General features: G+C 46.8%; 1 protein-coding gene across 1 annotated transcript in view; it reads left to right on the forward strand.

Moving 5' to 3' along the window:
* Positions 1 to 701: 701 nt before the first annotated feature.
* Prkch (protein kinase C eta) overlaps positions 702 to 22,052 on the forward strand; it is a 198,001-nt gene continuing 176,650 nt past the window's right edge. Inside the window, exon 1 of the mRNA XM_060387646.1 lies at positions 702 to 1,442. Coding sequence (XP_060243629.1) covers positions 1,080 to 1,442 — 363 coding nt within the window. The 5' untranslated portion in view covers positions 702 to 1,079. The remainder of the gene's footprint in view (positions 1,443 to 22,052) is intronic.

Genomic DNA, 22,052 nt, shown 5'->3' on the forward strand with positions numbered 1-22,052 from the left:
GAGGAAGGAGGAGTACAGGATTTCCATCATTACCACTGCCCTATTAAAAAAAAAAAAGAATTCACAAACAAAACAACTAATTACTCTCTGCGGAAAGGCACATAAACAGGATGAGTCTAAACTGACCCAGGGATGAGCCATCCCTGTAAAGATGAGGAAAAGGTACCTCCCCACCACCGTGCTCCCGGCCTCCGGGTAGGCTCTGCCCCTCGCCCCAGAGCGGGGTCTCCAGGCCACCGCTTGGGGTGGGAGGTAGGGCTCTCCGCTGCTCATCTTCCGCATCCTCCCGGCCTGGCAACCCTCTCCCGAGCTGTCTCCCACGCCTCAGGTGTTCGCTGGCGGTGGGCCTGGATTCCTTTCTTTCTGCCCAGCCCCTTAGGGCAGCCTCCAGCCCGAAACACACCGCCAACCCCGTCGCCAGGGAGCACTCCGAGAGGAATCAGCCCTCGGGGGGTGGGGTGGAGGGGCACGGGCCTCCGGGCACCCATCCCGCAGGACCGGGCTGCCCCGGGGCGCGCCACGCCCCCGGGGTCCGGAAGGCGCAGCAGCCCGCGCCGAGCTCCTGAGAACTTGGAGGCCGGCGGCGCGCGGCTCGGGGATGCGGCGGCGGCGGCGGCGGCGGCGGCCGCTTCCTGGTTCGCAGCTCGCCGAGTGGGGGAGAGCGTGAGCCCGCGGAGGCGGGGGCAGGAGAAGAGGGCGGAGGCGGGGGCAGAGACGCGCCGAGGCTGGAGCTAGCCGGACGGGTCGCTCCTGCTCTCCGGGGAGACAGTCTGCCCGGCCCGGGAGAAGGGGCGAGCCCGGCGCGCTCCGGAGGGACGATCGGGAGCCCAGCAGCCCGCCGGGGGCTCGCAAGCCGGCTCCCCTCCTTTCCACCTCGGGAGAAAGGGCGGGAGGGAAGGAGGGGAGGGGAAGGTCCCTCGGAGGAGGCGGAATGGCCGGTCGCAGGGGGATCGGGAGCTGCTTCTCCCGGGAGCTGCCTCCACGCCTGGGGCTGCGGCGAGGGCTGCCCTGAGCCGGGGCTCCCCGCTTCCAGGTGCCAGCTAGCGCCGTCCCCGCGAGGACCCGGCGGCGGCGCCGGCATGTCGTCCGGCACAATGAAGTTCAATGGCTATCTGAGGGTCCGCATCGGGGAGGCTGTGGGGCTGCAGCCCACCCGCTGGTCCCTGCGCCACTCGCTTTTCAAAAAGGGCCACCAGCTGCTGGACCCCTACCTGACCGTGAGCGTGGACCAGGTCCGTGTGGGCCAGACGAGCACGAAGCAGAAGACCAACAAACCCACCTACAACGAGGAGTTCTGCGCCAATGTCACCGACGGCGGCCACCTAGAGCTGGCCGTCTTCCACGAGACTCCCCTGGGCTATGACCACTTCGTGGCCAACTGCACGCTGCAGTTCCAGGAGCTGTTACGCACGGCGGCCACCTCGGACACCTTCGAGGGCTGGGTGAGTAGCGACCGCCTCGCCCCTTCACGTCTGCTGGACCTTGCCTCCTTTTTCATTTTATTATTTTATTTTATTGTTTCGAAACTCGTCAGGGTCCCGCTTTCTCATCGCTCCTCCGCGGAGGGAGGGGATTCCCTCGAGACGTTGGTCCTTTTCTGGGTGGCCTGCCCTGGTGACGCGCGCGCGCGGCAGCGGTGGGTGTGCGCGGGCGCAGGTGTGACTCTGGGAAGCCGGCCTGGACACCCGTCCCCTTGGTGGATCTGGACTTTGCACTTGGGGGAAGCCTCACAGAGACAGAGAGCGCTATCACCCTTCCCTCGGGGTTGGGCGTTTAGGGATCTCAGCTCTCAGCCCACCTGCTCTAAATAATATTAATAATAGTAAAAGCGGAGGAGGGGTGATATGAAAGTGATACGGTTTGAGGAAAGTGCTACACCACAAGCGCTCCTTAGGAGAAAGCCATACATTCTCCAGAGTATTATTCATAGTGTTTATGGATGCATGTTGGTTCAGCCACACAGACGTGCACACGTGTTTCAGCATGCACATCCATTACATCCCAGAGATACAAAAGCCACATTGGCAGGGATCAGAGTGAGAGCACCCTGGCTTTGCACGCTGTCAGAGTTTTGTTAGCTTTTTCCCCCCTCCCGAGGGATTGTGTGTGTGTGTGTGTGTGTGTGTGTGTGTGTGTGTGTGAAACTGCTTGTTTGCTGTTAAATTCGGTCTGCCTGGGATGCCTGAGGGCTGCAATAGTGAGTCCTCTGGGAAGAGGTGGCCGGAGCAGCCTAGGTTCAGGTTGTCCTCTCTCTGTGTTGACTTGTAGCCGAGCTCAACTTCTTACGTGCCGCTGCCGTTTCCCGTAGTTCCCTGGAGACAGAATTTCCCCTGTGGATTTCTAGAGTGCCCCACACAGCGCCCAAACGCCCTCCTTTCTTAATCCCCACTCTGTCTTCGTGCTGCTGGGGGTTATTGTGCTCACTCTGAGATGCTGAAATGATAATTACAGTGAAGTGGTCTGGCAAAAGGCAGCATGCGGTGAAGGCTCTAGAGTTTAATAATGGTCTCGGTTCTGACAGCGGTGGGTTTGGAACCCGAGGTGAATCGGCCTCCAGAATCTGTTTGAAACTCACAAGTGGTGGAACCGCCTGGATAGTGACAAAGATTCACTGAGATACGCGTTTTATACGTTGGAGTGCTGTTAGTTTTACCATATATTCTGTAATAGGACAGAAGGTTTGTAAAGAATCACCTTTTGAGTAGAATAATATATATATATATATATATATATATATATATATATATATATATATATATCCATGACTGGTTCACTTTAGTTCTCAAATCATGGGGTTAATTTCACCTCGGCCTAGCTTTTTTTCTTTTGGAATTTAGTGGTGGGCTAGATGGAATAGGATAAACTACAGTTAAAAATTACCGTTGTTGTTGGTTTGAGACATGGTCTCACATAGTAGCCCTGGGTGTCTTGAACTTGGGACAGTAACCTTTGCCTCAGTTTCCAGAATAAGTTTACATGTTGTCTGTGACTTTCTGGACACGGAATCAAACTGAGCCTCGGAATTTTGAGTTAGCACTTGGTTCAGAGGCAGGCCGGGAAAATCTCTAGAGGGGTGAGGGAGAAGGGTGCTACAGGCCGGCCATCAGCTGTGATAAGCGCTGGAGACAGCCTTGATCAGTCTGAAGATTTGAATCCCGTGGGAGCTTTTGAACACCTCTACTAGGGGTGTTTTTAAATATACTAGATAGCAACCTCTGGGTGCGGGACTCCGGCCTCGGTACTCAACAGGCTTCCTAGGTGACAGAAAAAGTGGTTAAGATGGCGAAGGCCTAGACATGAGGCCGTGATGAAAGCGCAGTGTAGGGTTGATCAGCTTGAGGAGCATGGACCTATTTGTTGTTGTGGGGGATGAATGAAGATTTAAACGTGAACTAAAGTTCAGAATCTGTTATTGCTTAAAATTATGCCTAGATGTTTCATAGGACCCACGGGGCTGGGGGGGGCATTTTGGAAAACTTTAATGGTAGGATAGGGCCAGCATTTAAATGAGGTTGGAACCAGTGATTTGTCATACATATGGGATCTATATGTCCATATCCCATATATAAATGGGTTCTAAGTGTTTTGAAATTGAGGAAAGAATGACTAGAAAATAGATGAAACTACATGGGATGTATTCTTCAAAGCTATCTTTTATGGCCTGTGCAAATATTTACATTTGCCTACCAAATTCAAGTGTGTAATTTATTCACAGTTCAAGTGGAAGAATAAAAATTATTCCGGTTGCTAGTGGGACTACAAATTTTTGACCTAAAAAATATCTAGCAATTGCTGGACCATAAGAAAGGGATGCAACTATGAGTTTATTATAAAACAGCTTTTTTTTTTTTCCCATTAGATTAGACCAGGAAACTCTATGCTTCATTGCCCAAGATACTTTCCAAGTATCAAGAAGGTAACCAGTAATTCTGGCTTCAATACGAGTTTGTTGGTGTTATGTGTTAGTTGAAGGGGAAAGATCTATTTTAAGAAAATGTACACCTGCCGCCAGCCAAGCCTAGTGTCTGGCATAGAATAGACTCTCATGTTTTTATTAATTGTACACTCATTTCATTCAGTATGTTTAAGATAAATGAAGGTGGTGAGATAGTGGTAAAGTTTATCTCAAATGGAAATTGATCACCTCAAACACTGGAATTAGTACGACCTCAAATCAAAGAGCTTTGCTTCCACCTAGAACCCGAAGAGCACACCGAGCCGGGAATGAGGAAGTTTGTAAAGATAACAGGAATTGGCCAAGTAGAAAACAGGAACTCAGCAAAGAAAAAGCAGAGTCCTCCTGTTTTTCAATTGATAAGCCTCAGGCCAGAACGGTGAAGACCGGAGGATTCACAGTACAATTACCAAATGTTTGGAATAAAAAGGAGATTATCACTACAGAGCCTCCCAACCTTACAGAGGAGGACAGGGCTGTGCTAGAAACAGTGTTGTGCCAGTGAGTTCTACAGCCTAGATGAAATGCACAAATTGCTTGAAAAGATATAAACTGCCCCATTCCCCTCGAACAACAGAGGTAGTTTCATAACCATTAACTAATTGACTTTATAGTTAGACGTCTTCAACAATACAACTGGTTGACCCACATGGCTTTACTAAGGACTTATACGATGTACTTAAGAGTGAATTATTACATGCTTTATATAGATCCTTTCAGAAAAACAGAAGGGAGTGAGACAACTTACTCCATTATTTAAAATAATGCCAGAACACCATGAAGGCATTGCAAACCAAGGCAGGCGCAGTCAGGTTTCCTCCTTCAAGATCTCAGATGCAAAAAAAAAAAAAAAAAAACTTTAAATGTCAGCCAGGTCAATCCAACGCCACAGCGAGTAGACAGTGCCCCATAACCAAATGAGGGTTATATTCAGGACTTTAAGACACATTTAATGCTTATAGAAGTGCCAGTGCGCTCCTCATGTGGACAGGGTCAAAGTGGAGGCTTGCATGAGCACCTCGATCGATACAGAAAAAGCATTTGAGAAAATGAGCACTCCATTCAGGATAAAGTTTCTAAGCAAGTTAGAGACAGAAAGAAACTCTTCAACCCAATAAAGCCCATATATGCTGATCTGCAGGGACATCTTGGGGGTGGGAGGGGGAATAACATTCCCCCATGATCAGGAACAAGGCAAAGGGGCTGCTCTTCTTTGCTTTTTCCACACTATCCAAGAGCGCGATAAGGAAGTTTCAAGAAACAAAGCGTACACAGATCACAGAGGAAGGAGTAAAACCATCTTTATATGCAGACAAAAAAAAAAAAAAAAAAGCTTGGAGGATCAACAGTCAAGTTTAGCTGCTTTGTAGGGTCCAAACTAATGTATAAAAATCGACCGTATTTCTATATTATTGGCAGTGAACTATTGAAAACTGAAATTAAAAAGTGTCACTCTTACGAAAATCGAAGGTGAAATTGGATGAATTAGGTAAAATAGATGTGAGACCTTTTCAGTGGAGATGATAAAACATTGCTGAAATAAAGAATATGATGTATTCATGGCTGGAAGGATTCTGAATTATTAAGAACCCTGTTCCTCCAAAATATTCATTAGATTTAAAGCAGTCTCAACTGGGATCTCAGTCAGGCTTGTCATAGAAACAGACAGACTGATTCTAATTTATATAGAGATAGAAAGGACCTATACTGGTCTAAGAATTGTGTTTTAAAAAAAGATCACATTGAAGGATTTACACTGTCTGTTTTTAGAGTTTAGTGTAGTGCCACCTACCATAGGCCAGGGGGGCAGAAGGGTCCAGAAACACACCTGCACATGAACCGGCAATTGGATTTTGACAAACGTGCCAGGAAGACAGTTCAGTGGGAAACATGTCAGTATTCTCAGCGAGTGGCCTGTGGGGAAGAAAAGGCTCTGACCTCTGCCCCATAACCACGTACAAAGTTAACTCAAAATGGTATAGACCTACAGTAAGAGCCTGTAACATTTCTGTAAGAAATTACAGCAGAAGATCTTAATAATCTTGAGCTCAGCCCCCCTCCCCCAGAGCAAATCCAAAGCCCCAATTATTAAAAAGATTGGGATCTGTCAAATTTAGAAGACACCTCTTAAAAGATGCCAATGAATGTGAAAGCACAAGCCAATGTCTGGGAGCAAATCATTGCATCAAATAAGTCAGGCAAAGTACTTGCAACACAAATATGTAAAATAACTCTAAAGTATCAACAGTGAAGAGAAAATGCCCAATTTGTGCAATTTAAAAGCAGGCCATAGCATTTGAATAAGCACATTGTAATGTACTCCGTAATCCTAATCACTAAGGAAGTACAGATGAAAACAAAACAGAACGAACTATCAGTGTGTTCCCGCTGGAAAGGCCAACACCAGCGGCCCATCACGAGTGTAGGTTAGAGAAGGTGCAGCTGCGGCTTTCCCCCACCGCTGTTAGGAAGGTCGAACACTGCGGTCTTGCTGGAAAACAGCGTGGCGGTCTCTTAAAACAGCGAACATGCACTGTCTGTATTACGGTCCCCCCCCCCCCCCAGTGTTTACCAAGGGAGATCAAGCCATTCCTGATAAGGCTTGTGTGTGACCATTCACAGTAGCTTCATCTGTGATGGCTCCCAAACAGTGATGTTTGAATAAACGGCGGTGCATTCATACCAGTCAGAACAGAGATATCTGCAGCAACACTGGTGAACCTCAGAGGAATTCTGCCCTGGGGATCAGCCAGACCCATTTCTCTGACATCCACCCTTCCCCAGAAGAACATTACATTATTCAATTCGTCAAAGTTCTGGAAAATGTAATTAAGTCCATGGTGACAGGAAGCACATTCATGGGTGTCTGGGAATGAAGGGAAGAAAGAATATAATGGAGGCACAGAAGTATTTTTGGGCCAGGTGAATTTTTTATTATTTTTCCAGTGATGGTGAGTTCACACTTACCTAAATATGCCAAGAAGCTGACCAATATAATATTTCATATATATTATTATGTATATTATATTATATTATATTATATGTCATATTATATTTCAGTCTTCAAGACGACTGTAGAGAAACAGCCAAGATTTATCATCTTTATTTTGCTGAAAGTGTAAAAAGGATGCTAATGACAATGGATTCCAGCCAGGCCTGGCTGTGGGAAACAGCATTGGTACCTCAGAGCAGGAGCTTAGAAAACCCAAACCTAATGAAACAAATTTATTAAGTTAATTTTTGGACAGTTTCACTATCTAGATTGTCACTCAGTTTGTTTTTTTTCCCTGCTTCTTCTAGAATTTTTGTTTGTTTGTTTGTTTTGTATAATTTCTTGGACTCTGGAATGTTCAAAGTTCGATTAAGGCACTGTTTCTGTTTTCCTCCTGGCGTTTCCTCTTGTTTTCTGACTTGTCAAATGGACCCTGGTGTCTACAACTTGATGCTGTTGTAGAGGACATGAAGGAGGCAAGAGGAGCTGGAGGTTGCGTCATGGAAAGACCTTGGTGCCCCCTCAGGAAGGAAGGACCTGATTGGCGCGGTCCCAGGCCGTTTTCCTGTTCAGCCTCCCGGAGACATTCTGTTCTGTGTGGCCGTGGAGGGCGGCTCTCTCAGTTTCTCTCTGAGATACCCACTTGACAGTCCTCTCCGGTGAAGCCTCCTGTTTACCCGTGGGCAGTCATTGATTTGCCTTTTCACTTGATCTCTGGACACAGCATGGATTTTATTTTTTACACCCAAATTCGTCCGTATCTTCTGCCACTTGGTTTATTCTCTTTTGTGCTTTGTGGTGCAATCATTAATTCTCAAGGTTGATTTTTTTCACACCTGAGCCAGCCCTGAGGAGTGTCTAACACTGACCAGCTCTCAGTGTTTTAGGGGAAGATGTCTTAAAATCTCTACAGAGGTCTGTTTCGGTGTCTGAATTAGCTATCTGGTCCTTCCATTTCACTGTAAGATGGATTTTGCTCTGGGGTAGGGGGCTGGTGGCTTTGTCATGCAGGTTATGGCTCAGATGAGTGTCCACCCTCCTCAGCCACATCCTCCCTGTCACGTTGATTTGTCACCCTTAGTTGTACTGCTCTTATCATTTCCTGAGATCATTCTGTTAATCAATTTCTTTATTGTACCCCCCCAGCCCCCCCCTTTTCTCAGTATGGGAGATTGAACCCAGGGCTTCACCCATGCTAGCCAATCTCTCCATCACTGAGCTTACGCTGCTAGTCCTCACATCTTCCTTCCGTGGAGCGTGAAAATCCTTGATAAGCAGGGTGCCATAATCCTAACACTGTCAACAGTCTGTGGTATGTGACGCTAGATATTTATGGGGGGGGGAAGAAACAAATAAATAAGTAAAAGAAAGTTTAATGTGGCGTTGGGTCAAAGAAAGTCTATGTGTTTTGGTAATATCTTTCTCTTTAAACATTTCATCCACCTTTTAAGGCGGTGAGTGCTGTACTTGTTTATCAGTGGCACACACACGGGAGCTTGAAAGATTGGGTTGGATGTTTATGTCCCGTAGGTGGAAAGGGCCATGCATGGTGGGCTGGTTGGTCTTCTGGTATGGGAGGGCCCAGTCACCCCTGGGCAGATGCTCCTGAGTTGTGTAAGAAAACAAACCAGCGAGCAGAGAGCAGAGTTCCTCCATGGCCTCTGCACCATTTCCTGCCTCCAGATTCCTGCCCCGAGTTTCCTCAAAAAAGGACTGTGACCTGCAGGATGGAGTAAGCCGCCTCTTCCCCAGATTGCTTTTAGTCGCGGTCTTTTTCACAGCAGTAGCGACACAGATGAAGTTAAAACTAGCACAGACGAGATTTTCCTTGCTTTGTTCACTCTGAAAGTCTATAGAATTTTCGCGTTGGTAACACCTGGTAATTTCTCTCAGTGGCCAGTTTTGAGCCCAGTGTTAAATCTGGAGGCCATTGCCAGAACTGCATACCTTCAGCCTTGCAGAGCTGCTGAAGTTGCTGGGTGCAGCCTGAGGCGTCATGGCTTGTGCTGTGTGGTTATCTAGGGAGCATCCGTGGTGGCGTAAGTGGGCACATTTTTATGAGGTGGGTAGCAGAGGGAGGGAAGTACCTGGGGTTGTCTGTAATTTTTTTTTTTCTGACTGAGGCAACCGTTGGCTATCACGTATCCCATTGTGCGTTGATGGCTAAGCTTCCCTTTTAGGAGGATGTGATTAACAAATGGAGCCTAATTAGCAACAGTCTCTAACCACTGCTTTCTACTCCTATGGTTAGAATCCCCAAGGTAGCCTTTCTCGGTTGTCAACGAGAAACTTAAAACTCTTCCTTGGTTTCTCAAGCCTGACCAGAGAAACCTGAAGTCTTTAATTTGGTTTGGGATGTGCCCCTTTGTTTTGCTTCCGGTTTACTCTTGAGGCATAAGTCTCCCCTCTCTCTAGTTCACCTTTCAGCTCCTCCCAGGCCACTCACTGTGCTAATTCGTACCCATGCTTCAGGCCTCATCACAGATAATGCCATACCGGCTTGTCCATACCTCTTGGCTTCATGTCTCCAGCCTGAAGGAAGGAACAGAGTGTGAATGGGTAGCCTCTCACAGACACTTGTGATACTGGTCTGGATCAGTTCAGAGCACAATCAGTGGGCGAGCGACCAAGCCTCTTCTTTGGTCTTGATGTAGCTACTGTGACAGACACATTTCTATGTGAAATGCCCAGCTAGGCTTGCTCACCTTGGATGGTGGGCTGTGGGCCAGGCTTGATGCTGTACCCTTGAGAGTCAGTGTGTGAAACAGATGCAGCCCATTCCTTCATGGGCCTCCTAGTTCGAGTGAGATAAATGGGATGGAAGGCCCCTGGACAAAAACAGCCAGGAAATTACAGCACGGAGGCCTGTCGTCAGGTATTACTACTAATACGTAACTGGTTTGGGGGCCGTTCGGACCGTTTTCCTGGAGGGAAGACAAGGGCTGATCTATAATGCTCTTATACAGCTATCTACAGGTGGCCTGCTGCACTTAAATGACAGAAAAATGCTTCCTCAAAAGGAACAGGAACTTCTGACCTGATGATGCTCTAGAGCATCCCAGGTGAAAGGTCTTCCAGTGCTGCTGGCCCCCCCTCCCCCCAGAGGTGTTTCCATCTTTGGAAACGATGGGAAGGAATTAAGTTTTGACAGCTGTAAATAACCTGCAAATACCTGTGACTGTATAGGCCGAAAGCAGTTAACAAGGCATTTGAATCATAAAGCACCCCGTGCTCTGTAGGAGTCTTAAGAGAGTTACAGCAGTTGAGTGGGAAAAATCACCTACTTCGTGGCCACCAGGATAAGCCCGACAGCGGCGGATGGCCTGCAGAGAGCCTGCGGCTGTACTCACTCGGCACAAATGTTCTTAACACAGACATGGGAGCCATTCAGTGTGTGACACTCCAGTTTGCCACAGATCCTACCACTCCCTGTTAGGAAAGCAACCCTTTGAGGGTTTGAGTTGGTGACACCATAGCCTGTACCTTTATTTTAGGAATGTGGGAACCAAAATTCCATCCCCAGCGTTACTGTTGCGGTGGCTCACAGGAAGTGTGACACACAAACCTGAGCAATTCAATTTGTATACTATGTAGATATATTTACTTACATAAACATCTGTAGATATACTTACTTGTGTGTACATATTTAGATACACTTAGGTCTATATATTTAGATACACTTATGTAGATATATGTAGCTATACTTAGATTTACCAAGATATTCCTTAATTTATGAATACACTAATCTGTATTCTCTGGATTCCAGTTTAGATCTGTAGAGTTGTGTCCTTCTCAGATAAGCTGGCTTCCCAGTAATTATGTTGGGGAGTTAACTTCTACTGGAGATTATTATTGTACGAGCTATCCCATCAGGAGAAGACCTTTTGTACCTCATTCTGTTATTTTATGGTGCTGAGGCTCGAACCCAGTGCTTGAACATATTAGGCAAACACAACTTTGTGCTTTAGTTCACAACTTATAGCACAGATGAGGGCTGTGCTGTACCAGGAGTCAGGAGAACTGGACTCAGCCTGTGACTTCGTACCTTGTTAGCTGGGGTCACAGTCCAGTCTCCACTTGTCAGAGTCTCAGCTATCTGGCTTCATCACCAGTCGATTGCAACAGGATATCCCTAAGGACCCTTCAATCTGGATAGCCTCTGCCTCTGTGCTTGAGGCCACTCTGTATGTCATTTCCTGCTTAAGGTGACATGTCGTTCCCTCCCTTAAGGAGGAACTGGATTGGTAAAGCAGTTGATATGAATTATGTCTCATTAAAGTTACTGACTCCTAAGAATTAAATTGGCCCCAATCTTAAATTGCTCAGGCTCAGAGAGGATTTAGCTTGCGTCCGAATGACTTGTCCAGCATCAACTACGATGTTGGTGTTATTTCTTGGCTTAAAATCAGGCTGAAGTAATCATGTTAAGGCCTCTCATTTCAAGCCATGCGGTTGTATTTCTTAATTTACACTAATGTACTTCTTATTCTATGGGGCAGTTGTAAGTTATGTACCTGTTAGCTCGTGTTAGAGAGAGAGAGAGAGAGAGAGAGATTGACTATCCCACTGTTCAAGCTTTTGATAGAAGTCATTCTTATTAGCAGGGTAATTAAAGCTTTGTAAGTCTCCAAGTGTCTGTAGGCACCAGTCTATATATCCATGCTAGGTGATGACAGTTCGATAAATCACTTGCAGGACAGATGTTTGAATTAGATGGAGGAAGGAGCCCAAGGGCGTTGTCTATTGCAGCGCTGCTGTGCCGTGCTGAAGAACTTTGTAAGTTTTGCTGAGTCCCATCCCAAAGGTTCCATCGCACCTCTGATGCCAGTGTGCATCCGTAGGACCCCTGACCACCAAAGCATGGGAGATTTTGTGTGGTAGAAAGACCCTTGACAGGCTTCCTCAGAAGTGCACTTACTGTTTGCTGCCTTTTTGGAAAGTTCCTTTGGTTTTGTATTTTTACCCTTGTACGCATTCGACCTCACAGGCAGCGGTGTTTGGTTTGCGATTGAAGAGATTTGCCAGAGGATAGAACCATGGTCAGCAGGAGCCCCTCATAATTGCATTAATAAGCCGAGTCATTTGGGGCCGGGGTGAGTGGGTTCTGTATCCGGCCCTGTGAACCTGATTTCAGACATAGGCTTCATTCTCGGCACAAACTAAAACCACAGGTTTTTGTTTTTAAGTCATATTTATCCCGCGCCCAGACACAACACCATCCTTGCGTGTCTGTACCACTTACCTATGGTACTGTGTGGCCTCTGACTCCACTCTGGGCTTTGGCGTTGCTGCCTGTGAGGTCAGAGACATGGATGAGTTGGGTGCTGTGGCCACTCCAGCCCCTGAGTTTTGGGGTTCCATCAGACAGTGGACACGCCGCTCTTTTCTGCCTTCTGCAGACCCATCTACCGAAGCACAGATGTGTTTCAGGCCTTGAAGTTCTTCTCGAAAGAGCGACTGAAAGTCACTCTCACATTAGCATAGTTTTCTAAACGGAAACGTGTCCGTTTATTCACCGGCTGCTAGTCTCTCGGACACGTCCACGTGTTTGTCTATGTTTCACAGCGGCTGGAAGAGCTGAGAGCAGGTTTCAGGTCATGCAGATGGTTCGGAAACCATTTTAGCACCCTGGTTCATAAAAGCTGTGGACCCCGTCTCTAGAGAAATGTGCATGTGCTTTTTTTTTTTTTCTGGCCATATTCTGGGAATCAGTGTCACCTGATTAGTGGTCTCCTGACTTCCAACTTTGGATAACAGAGAGTGTCAGGTAAAAACACCCAATTGAAACTTATGGCAGCTCAGGCTTTTATTTTAACGCTAACTCACCCGGTATGGTTCTAGCATTCGTTTCTTGAGTTGGAAAAGACCTTTGCTCCTATTAATCCTAGGAGACAGTTGGCCAGTTAAAAAAAAAAATAAATAAATAAAAAGAAAGAAGCCATACATTTTAAGGTTGTGCTTTAAAAGCTCTGTTTGCCCTTAGTTCCCACTCCTGGCGGAATATAGTAGATAATGGCCTGCTTTAGGGCCTACTTGGTCGTGTTATTTAGGTATTTTCAAACGCGTCTGTATTTGAACAGGAGCTTTGAGGTTTGCAACAAACAAAGAGTAAAAAAAAAAAAGGCAAAACTAGGGCATGTTGAGTGACCTCGGCTTGGTATCTTCTGAAAAATCTAAACTTTCCCCTGTGAGATGGAATAGGCTTTGTCTGTTCTGTAACTTCCCCTTAAACCATTCACTATCTTTGGGAGCTGTAACAGCATTGTGGCATTGTGGTGTGTGGCTGTCGGTGCAAGACAAATCAGTGACACGGGTGGCAGTTCTGTGTTTCTGTTATCTTTGGCTGGGGGGGGGGGGGTCTCCTTTCACCTAACATGATGATGTTGCAAATGCAGCTGAATGGAGATCACCTGGGGACCCCTCCCTTGGCCGGTGGGAGGTGACAGGGGACTCTGACCTCTGTGCTTTAGGCCAACATGTTTTTTCTTTACTGCACCTTGCTGTGAGGTAGTGTGAATGCCCAGCCATTCCCGGGTGTTTTCCAGGCACCGTTGTGTGTGTGTTCTGGGGGTGGGCTGGGGGGTCCATACTGCAGCACATAGATGATCCAGGACCACCGCCTGATCACAGATCACCGATCACAGAACTGCTGCCTGCACGGGGAGGGCACTAAGAGGAAAGGGTGGGGAAGGGAGCTCAGTTGGTAGAAGCTTGCCTGGCACGCAGGTGTCCTCGGGTTGGATCCCAAACACGGCATGAACTGGGTATGGTGGCAAATGCCTGTGATCCCAATCCTCGAGGGGCCGAGGCAGGGGGATTGGAAATCCAAAGTCATCGTCAGCTACATAGTGAGTACGAGGCCCCGTCTGCGCTACAAGAGATGCTGTGTCAACAGAGCAATAGCTTAAGAAGACAAGGAAGCAGATGACTGAGAGTCTATAATACTTTGTACCGAGGCTCCAAGTGGGGAGGTTAAAACAGGGGGGTATTAAGTGAGAGGGGCAGGACGACTTTGCCCAGAATTGCCAGAGAAGAATGCACAGAGAGGCTGACGTCTCAGTCACGGCCAATGAGATGAAACAAGCGGCTGTGTGAAGCTTAGAGACTGGCGCAGTTTGGTGTGTGACACCCAAGTCAGGACGGCAGAAAGAGGGTCGAGTTGGAGCTGGCTGGCTCAGGGCCACTGTGTCTCGACACTACTGCTGCTTTACAGGAGTGGGACAAGTGACAAGTCCCTTCCATCTCCGGCAGTGGATTTTCTACTCTAGAGAGGGAGGCTCATGCTAGCGACCCCTAGGGTTGATATCGGGGTAAGAGGTCACATTGTACCTTAAACATGGCCAGAACGCTGTAGGCCCTCAGGAAACAGTAACTGCAGTTGCTTTTAATCTGCTGAGGGGGTGAATACGTTGACAGTGACATTCAGAAAAGAATCACACTGTCCAACAAAAGTCACTCAGAAGGTTGCCTTTAGGACATCAGCCCTTCAAGGTGGCCATGGGAAAGTTTCCCCGGGTGGGGGAAGGCCGTTCTTGCGGCTGTTGCTCAGATGACATCACAGAAACTTCTGCTTATCAAACCCGAAAATCTGCTTTTGTCTGCCTGCTGCAGGACGGTGATGGCTGAAGGCCTAGAGATGTGGTGAAGAAAGAAACCAGAGTCTGAACTGTGTTCTAGGTTTTAAATTTTCTCATTTTTCTGAACTTATAAATATTAACGGAAGGCTTTAATAATTTAAAGGGACAGGATACTTGTATTACAAGTGGTACAGCTGATGGGGTGCTAAGGTGATTGTTTTTAATAATAGTATAAGCTTATAGGTGAGAATTAATTAACATAAATACGAATCTTAATATGAAAACTAAATATGGTTTATTCTTGCTTACTTTTGAAAGTTCACTTACTTGGTTCCTCATAATATTATGAGTTAGTTCTTGATAATTTTAAATAGTTTTGGATAAGGGCAATTTTGCAGTAGTGTTTTCCTTAATATTTCTGACCTCCCCTTGAAACATTCATTTAGTCCATGTGGAGTATATAAAGACACGTGAGCATTTGCCTAAGCTGCATTAGTTATGTGCAGAATCTACGGTTGTGGACCAATCACAGACAGATCCAGGCTTCAAGGACTCCATCAGACGGTTGCCATGCGTATGCCTGGATTTCAAGCAGATGTGGGTTCCACTGTTAGTTTTGCCTCCTCTTAGCAGAGCTGCTTAGCTCCTGGGAGTCAGTCTGCCTGTCTGTCCGTTTTCTGCTCATCCAGTCATCCATTGTCCTTCCTCTCTTTTTCTTGGTGTGCTTTTGCGGGTCTCTGTGATGTGTGGTGTATTTGTGTGTATGTGTGACTTTTCTGTGTTTCTGTATATATGTGATGTGTGTGTGTATGTGCGTGTGCGCGCACGCACCTGAGCATGCATATGTGGATCTTCCTGTAGAGGCCAAAAATTGACCTTGATATCTCCCTCTGTGATTTTCTGCCTTTTTTTTTTTTTTTTTTTGAGATAGTCTCTCACTGAATGTGGAACTCACTTGTTGGCTAGGCTAGCTGGCCTGGGAGCTTTGGAGCCTTCTATTTCTGCCTCCTAGCCCTTGAATTATATGTGTACCGACACACCCCAGGCTTTTACTTGTGTGCTAGGCATTCAAACTCAGAGCCTCATGTTTGCATGCTGTGGCAAGCACGTTAACCACTGAGCCATCTTCCCAGGCCCTAGCCTAAGCTTTCTATGCCTATCAATGCCTACCTCACAGGGTCATGTGAGAATTCATCATGGGCTTGTGTGAACCATTAGTGTAGTCACACACACCCACATAGAAAACAATGCTTACTGTTAAAGCCACCATCACTGCCATCATTCTACCCTTGATGCTTATATATAAAGTTTAGAGCCCAGGCCCCTTTCTCAAGTTAATGTTGAAAATGGTAGAGCATTTATTTACACAAAATTTTAGAGTTAAAGGGAGTTTAGAGTGCAATTTCCTTATTTTACTTTCTATTTGATGAGGTTGAGTAATGGAAATCAATAGGCTACTTCTAGTTACTTCTAGAAGGAAAGATGGTTCCTAGGGATCTGGGGTAAATCCTGCACAAATGTCCTCTTAGAGGCCTTGCAAGGAATATGGGAAAGCAAAGTTTCTACCGTGTTTAGCTACAAAGCTGGCAACATTAGCTGGTGGAGAGCTGTCAATGGGATCTTTTGGTTTAATTATTCAGAATTGGAGATATCGAAGGCTCAGAGTTAGGGCAAATCAGTGAGCCACGAAGAAATAAAGTCACAGCCTTTAGTCGCAGAAGCCTGGAGGAGCCCTTTATAAGCTGAGGTGAGCATTTTTATTGTTGCAATGAAAGGGGATGATGGTAAAGCAGCTTCTTCCAGCCAACAATAAAATGTTTATTTCAATCCAAGTCTGAAGTTTAATATTCATCGGGCTGCAATGTTCAGTCACAGAGGAAAACTCCAGCTTAAAGGGTGGACCATTTGGGTGTGGATTTGTGGAGGAAATCAAGGGCCAGCAAGATTTCTGACTGGGTTTTTAGAAAATTTGAAGTGACTTTAGCCCTCGTTTTGAACTGTACTTGTTTCAGTTGACTTTAGCACTTTCTGAGTTGTCCTCCTTTAAAATTTCAGAAGGAAAGTTCCTTTGTGCGCTGCCCTCCCCTCAAGTATGGCACAATTAGGTTTGTCCAAGGCTGAAGTCGGTCAGAAGTCTCTGTGAGTGGAGCTTGTGCTGTTTGAGTCCCTGCTGGGCCTCTTCGCCTTCTTATTGTCATGCATGCCCTGTACCTGGATCGTGGATATATTGATCTTCTGTGGTGCAGATGTCTGGGGTGAACGGAAAATGTGTTTGTGGCCCTTTGCCTTGGCTTTGGTCGATGACCTTGTTATTTTTAGCCCCAAGTAGTGTTCTCTGTGTGAACGCGGGGGACCCTCAGCCTTGCCTCAGCCTCTGCTGAAGTGCCCTTACATGGTAACATGTCTGCAAAGATGTGCAGAAGGAAGAACTTCATCACTTTTCTCAGTTCTTGCACTGGAGACTCGAGCACTGTCATTTATGAGCTGAAAGGTTTCCTGTAGAAATGTGCCTTTCAGATGGAGATGGCAATACATCTTGGGCACGGGGCACGCGTAAAGTTCAGAGAAGCCCGAGGATTAGCTCATTGAATGATTACGGAATCGGATTCTATTCCCTTGCCTGTGCAAAAAATAAATAAATAAATAAATAAATAAATAAAGGGTACAAGAAATGACTTGCCAAATTCCTGGTCCTCTAATAAAAATGTTAACAACTTAGTTTGGGTGATAGGATATAGATTTCAAAACAGGAAAAGTTGAGAGGTTAAACATTGCCCATCACATCGGATGCCCAGAATATATTAATGGGCCTCTTGAGAATAGGGAGCCTGTGAGAGGCACACATTACACAGAGGTACGGCTGTGAAGTGATGGTTGCCATTGAAACTTATTGTCCTTGAGCTATTTTTTTTTTCTCCCAGAAAATCTCCTGAAGTTGCTGCCTCAGTATTCAAGTTTGCATTTTCCTTCAGAACTGAGTTTTTCGTGGGCCATTTTGACTCCCCTTGTTCTAATTTGGCTCTGTAGGACTTCTGCATATAACATTTTGATTCGTTAAATTTTCATTCTATCACAGTATCCTGTCTGTTAGGCAGGGTTCTAGCTAAATAGCAGTGGCTGTCTAAATGCTGATTACGTGACTTTCAGACTGGCCTCACATTCGCAGCCATTCTCCTGCTTCAGCCTCCCATATGCTGGGATTACAGCCATCCATCACTCACCACGACTCACGATTTTGTTTTAAACTCAGAAAAAAAAAAAAAAGAGCCTGGAAAGTAATTCCTGTCAAGATATCATGTGACCATTTTTTATCAGTATTCTTTCTGTCATCACTGTTGGAAAAATTTTAAACTTGTGCTCGTTTATTTATTTTGTATGTGTGTGTGGTCTCGTGTGGATGACCTGTGTGTCGTGGTACGGGTGGAGGTCAGAAGACGGCTTGTGGGAGTACATTCTCTCCCTCCGTTATGTGGCCCTCAGGGACTGAACTCTGTGACAAGTGTCTTCACCCACTGAGTCATGTAACCAGTAGCCCTTCATCGTAGTTTTTAAACCCCTGTGTGTCAGCGGAGGTCATGTCAAAAGGAAGAAACCACCCCAGAGACCTGAAAGACATTGCAGCCTCCCCTAAGCTCACGTTCCTCACCTACCAGTGAGCTTTCCTCAGGCCTAGGCAGAAGCCTTCAACTCCTGACCTTTCTCTTACCCAGGCCCCTGTTCGGGAAGGTGGCCAGAGCCAGAGTTAACACGGTGGGGGGAGAATCGGTTTCTTTTCCTGCACTCAGACTCTCTGTAGGGAAGCGTGCTCGTGCTCTAAGAAGGCTGGAGTTCAGGGGTGAACATGTTGGCTGGCCTTCAGACTGTCCTGTGCTGTGGCCCCACTTTCAGTTGCTGGCAGTCTTGGGGTGGTCTTCCTCTCCCCCTGCTTTGTTAGATGCCTTCTGTGCCCTCTCTGGGTTGAACATTCCCCCCCCTTCATTTCCTCCTAAACAGCTTCCCTGGCTTTAGCTGACCAACTGACCCATCCCGGGCCTGGCTTGCTGCCCTTCTGAGGTGGGCTACAGCGTCTCTCCATCTCCCCTACCCCCACCCCCTGAAAAGAAACTACCCTAAAGAGCTGTCTCTATATTCCATCCCCACAGCACTCAGCCTTCCTTACAGCGAGGTGTGTGGGCTCTGCTCCGGCAGAGCCCAGGCATGCCCACGGCGTCCTGTTCTGTCGGTTGCTACTTTTTACGTGGCTGCTTCTTTCGGGTTCTTTGTGCTTTGGGTCCTGTGTTTCTCCAGTGCTTACCGATGGGGTGTTTTTTCTCTTTGTTTTTGCTTTGTACCTCCTCCATCACCCGTCAGACACTGTAAGCTCCTCGGGGTTCACCACTTACTCCTTTGGCGAAGTAAGCATCCTTACTTTGTTATCTTACGTCATCTTTTATGCTCTTCACTGTCTCACCCTTGTGCCAGGGACCTCAAAGCCCTGTGTCCCATCTTTCCAGCTGACTGTGACTGGCTTCTAGCAACGGGCAGGTTCAGAAAGGGCAAAGGGCTTTCTAATCTGTCTTCTTGGACAACCGCCTCCCCCACCAGGATTAGGAGGGGGGGAAACTATGGCAACACGCCTTTCCAACCTGAGGCAGGTGCAAGAGCAGAACACCTGGGGGTCTCATGTGCTTCTGCGCAGACCCGCTTGGATATCCTTTAAACATCTCCAAGTCCTCAAGTCTGCAATTAAACACCCACTTAAACCTCACGCTCCACCTGCTCCTCTACCCACAGCCCCTCAGAACTCTCCATGATACCTGTCACCTATGGGTCATTGTGTTCCTTTCCTTCCCCGTTACTTCTTTCCCCAGTTCGTTCTATTGGCAGATTCCGAGGAGCTGGATTACAAAAGTGTTTTCCGTGTGAATTTCCTTTCTTCACCAGGACCATACTTTCTGGTATCCTTATCACCTGTGTGGATTACTGAAGGAACCTTTGAGCGGTTCTTCACGAAATAGTTTACTATCTCAGATGAATCCTTCCCAGTGCTGTCCCAGGAGCTTCCTAGGACTCAGCGCTAACTGCTTTTTCTAAGATCTTCTAACTGCTTCTCTTCCCCTGGGAAGTTCAGGCTGCTGGGGGAGATCCCTGAAGACCAGCCCTTGCCACCTCTGTTCTTCTCCCCCTCCCCGACTTCCCAGTTCATGAGCGGATGAGTTTTTCTTGCCTCTGTTCATGTTTGATTCACTTCATTTTTAGTGATTACTGGAGGGGGAGGGCAGAGGACCTGGATAACGTTAGGTGGGGTGAAGGAGGTCCTGTAGAAGAAATGTCCCTCTCTACGTGACACCCACAAGCAAGCCTGAGTGCTCAGAACTCAACATGTGCTTTAGTCCTCTCTATGACCGGAGAGCAGGTCGGGGGCTCTCTGGAGCACAAGGAGGTTGGCTTATGTTTGGGGATGTGAGCAGAGCACAACCATGATGCCATTCTAAGTGACTGGGTCCAGGATAGAAACGTCTATAGGCAGCTAGGGGATTGTACCTCTGAGCACGAATTGGGGGCACTTCTTGAAGGAAGTGGGGGTCCTGGAGTCGGCCTCCAGGGAAGTCGGCATGAACCAGGCTGAAGGTGGTTACCCTACCCTTTCCTCCTTTTCATCTTGAGGATTTGAATTTTTACCTGGAATTTCCCCTGTCCCTGTCTTTTCTCCAGATGGACACTATAGCTGGGTGATTTCAAAAAGTAAGTGTGCTTACGGCATACTTTGGGTAAAAAGTGGCTCCCTGACGCTGGAGTTTGGCCCCTGACACAGCTGTCCCTCTGACTATGCAGAGTAGATGTTGGCTGGATTGGACGGACACATTGAAGGGCGGCATGAGAAAGGGTCCCTTCTTTCCCTGGAGTTGTCAGAAGTTTGTGTGGTTGCTGGGAGCTGTGTAGGTAGCACTACACAGCACCTACCTCTGTAAAACAGCTCTGATATCCTAAGGGAGGGGCAGAGAGGGTTCTGGGTGCCCAGGGTTTCTGAACTGCACTGCCAAACTCATTTGCAAATGAAGGGAAGGCCCTGCTTGAGCCAAAGCTGGTCATTGAATGCACATAAAGAGATGGTGATGGCAGATCGAATTTTTAAAGTGTATAATGGTACTCTCCTTCTTCATATGAATGGTGATGGCTGTAGCTTGTCATTTTCTGGCATTAGATAAGGCTTAGAAAGCTACCCATGATTATGAGTTAATGAGTAAGCACCTCTCTAGAGGTCTGAAGATGCCAGGATGTGTCCTACGTATCTTCAGGTTTTTGTCCTTTGGTAAATGACACATTATTTTATTTATTCATTTATTCATTTGTTCATTTATTTATTTATTTATTTATTTATTTATTTATTTATTTTTAACTCTGCCTATGGGCAGTCAATGCTTGACTTAGCTGGAATCCGAGTTACTGGCTCCAGACCTGCCTTTCCACTGGGCTTCATTACTCCCTGCTGTTGGAGGCGAAGCCTTTTTTTTTTTTTTTTTTCTAGATCAGAAGTATCGCACTGTAAGTGTTTCCACAGGAACCCTGCCCTTTGTTAGTGTCACTGTTGTGGCCGTGCACAGAACCCACAGGGCGGAGGCGTCACAGTCCCCGTTGAAAATACAACAGATCTTTCCACTCCTCAGCATGAATTTTCCAGTGGCTTCTGGGACCACTGTGGTGCCTTAAACCCCAAAGGTTTACTGATTCCCACATGAGAACTGCTAATGAGAGACCCTTAATGGCTTGTTGAAGATTGGCATCTAAGAGAGATGGCTTCATGTTTCTCTCTCAGTGAATGTAAATGCCACGTAAGGCGCCAAAGCCTAAGGACTATATGGTATCATCTACAACACAGCCAGGGAACATCAGCTGTGGAGAAGGGGACTTTGCACTGTTTCTTTGTGGATCAGACACTGTTCTTAGGATGGTATTTTTTTCTCTCTCTCTCTGATCCTCTTTATATGCACTTACTGTGTTTACTTTCCCTACTGTTTACAAGGTGGCCTGGATTCTAGTCAATTCTTCATTATTGCTGTTGTTACTATTTTTTTTTTCCTGGTAGGTTCTTCCATGTGCAGAGTGGCCTACAACTTGTGATCCTCCTGCTTCAGCCTCCCAAATGGTAGGATTGCAGGTCTGAGGCCCCATGCCTGGATTTCATGTTTACCAGTAATTGCAGTGAGGCAGTTGCCAAAATGACCTGGTTTTGGGGTTGATTAATCAAAGGCCTGGCTTGGAGCCTAGAGTACTGCCAGGAGAAAGGACTTAATGCAACTTCAATTAAGAAATGGACGAGTCTCAAACAGTTTTAACCCAAGTGAGAGATCAGATCTCACTAGGGTCAAGCCTTTGGAGTAATGGGGACTACGCTGGTTTGGTAAGCTTGACACAGCTGCATCTGGAGAGGAGGAGACCTCAATTTAGAAAATGCCCCCATTGTCTGTAGGAAAGTCCGTGGGAGCATTTTCTTGATTAATGATTAGTGTGGCAGGGGCCAGGCTACTGGAGAGTGCGGCCTCTGCGG

This window comes from Meriones unguiculatus, chromosome 7, assembly GCF_030254825.1.
Source record: "Meriones unguiculatus strain TT.TT164.6M chromosome 7, Bangor_MerUng_6.1, whole genome shotgun sequence".
NCBI lineage: Eukaryota > Metazoa > Chordata > Mammalia > Rodentia > Muridae > Meriones > Meriones unguiculatus.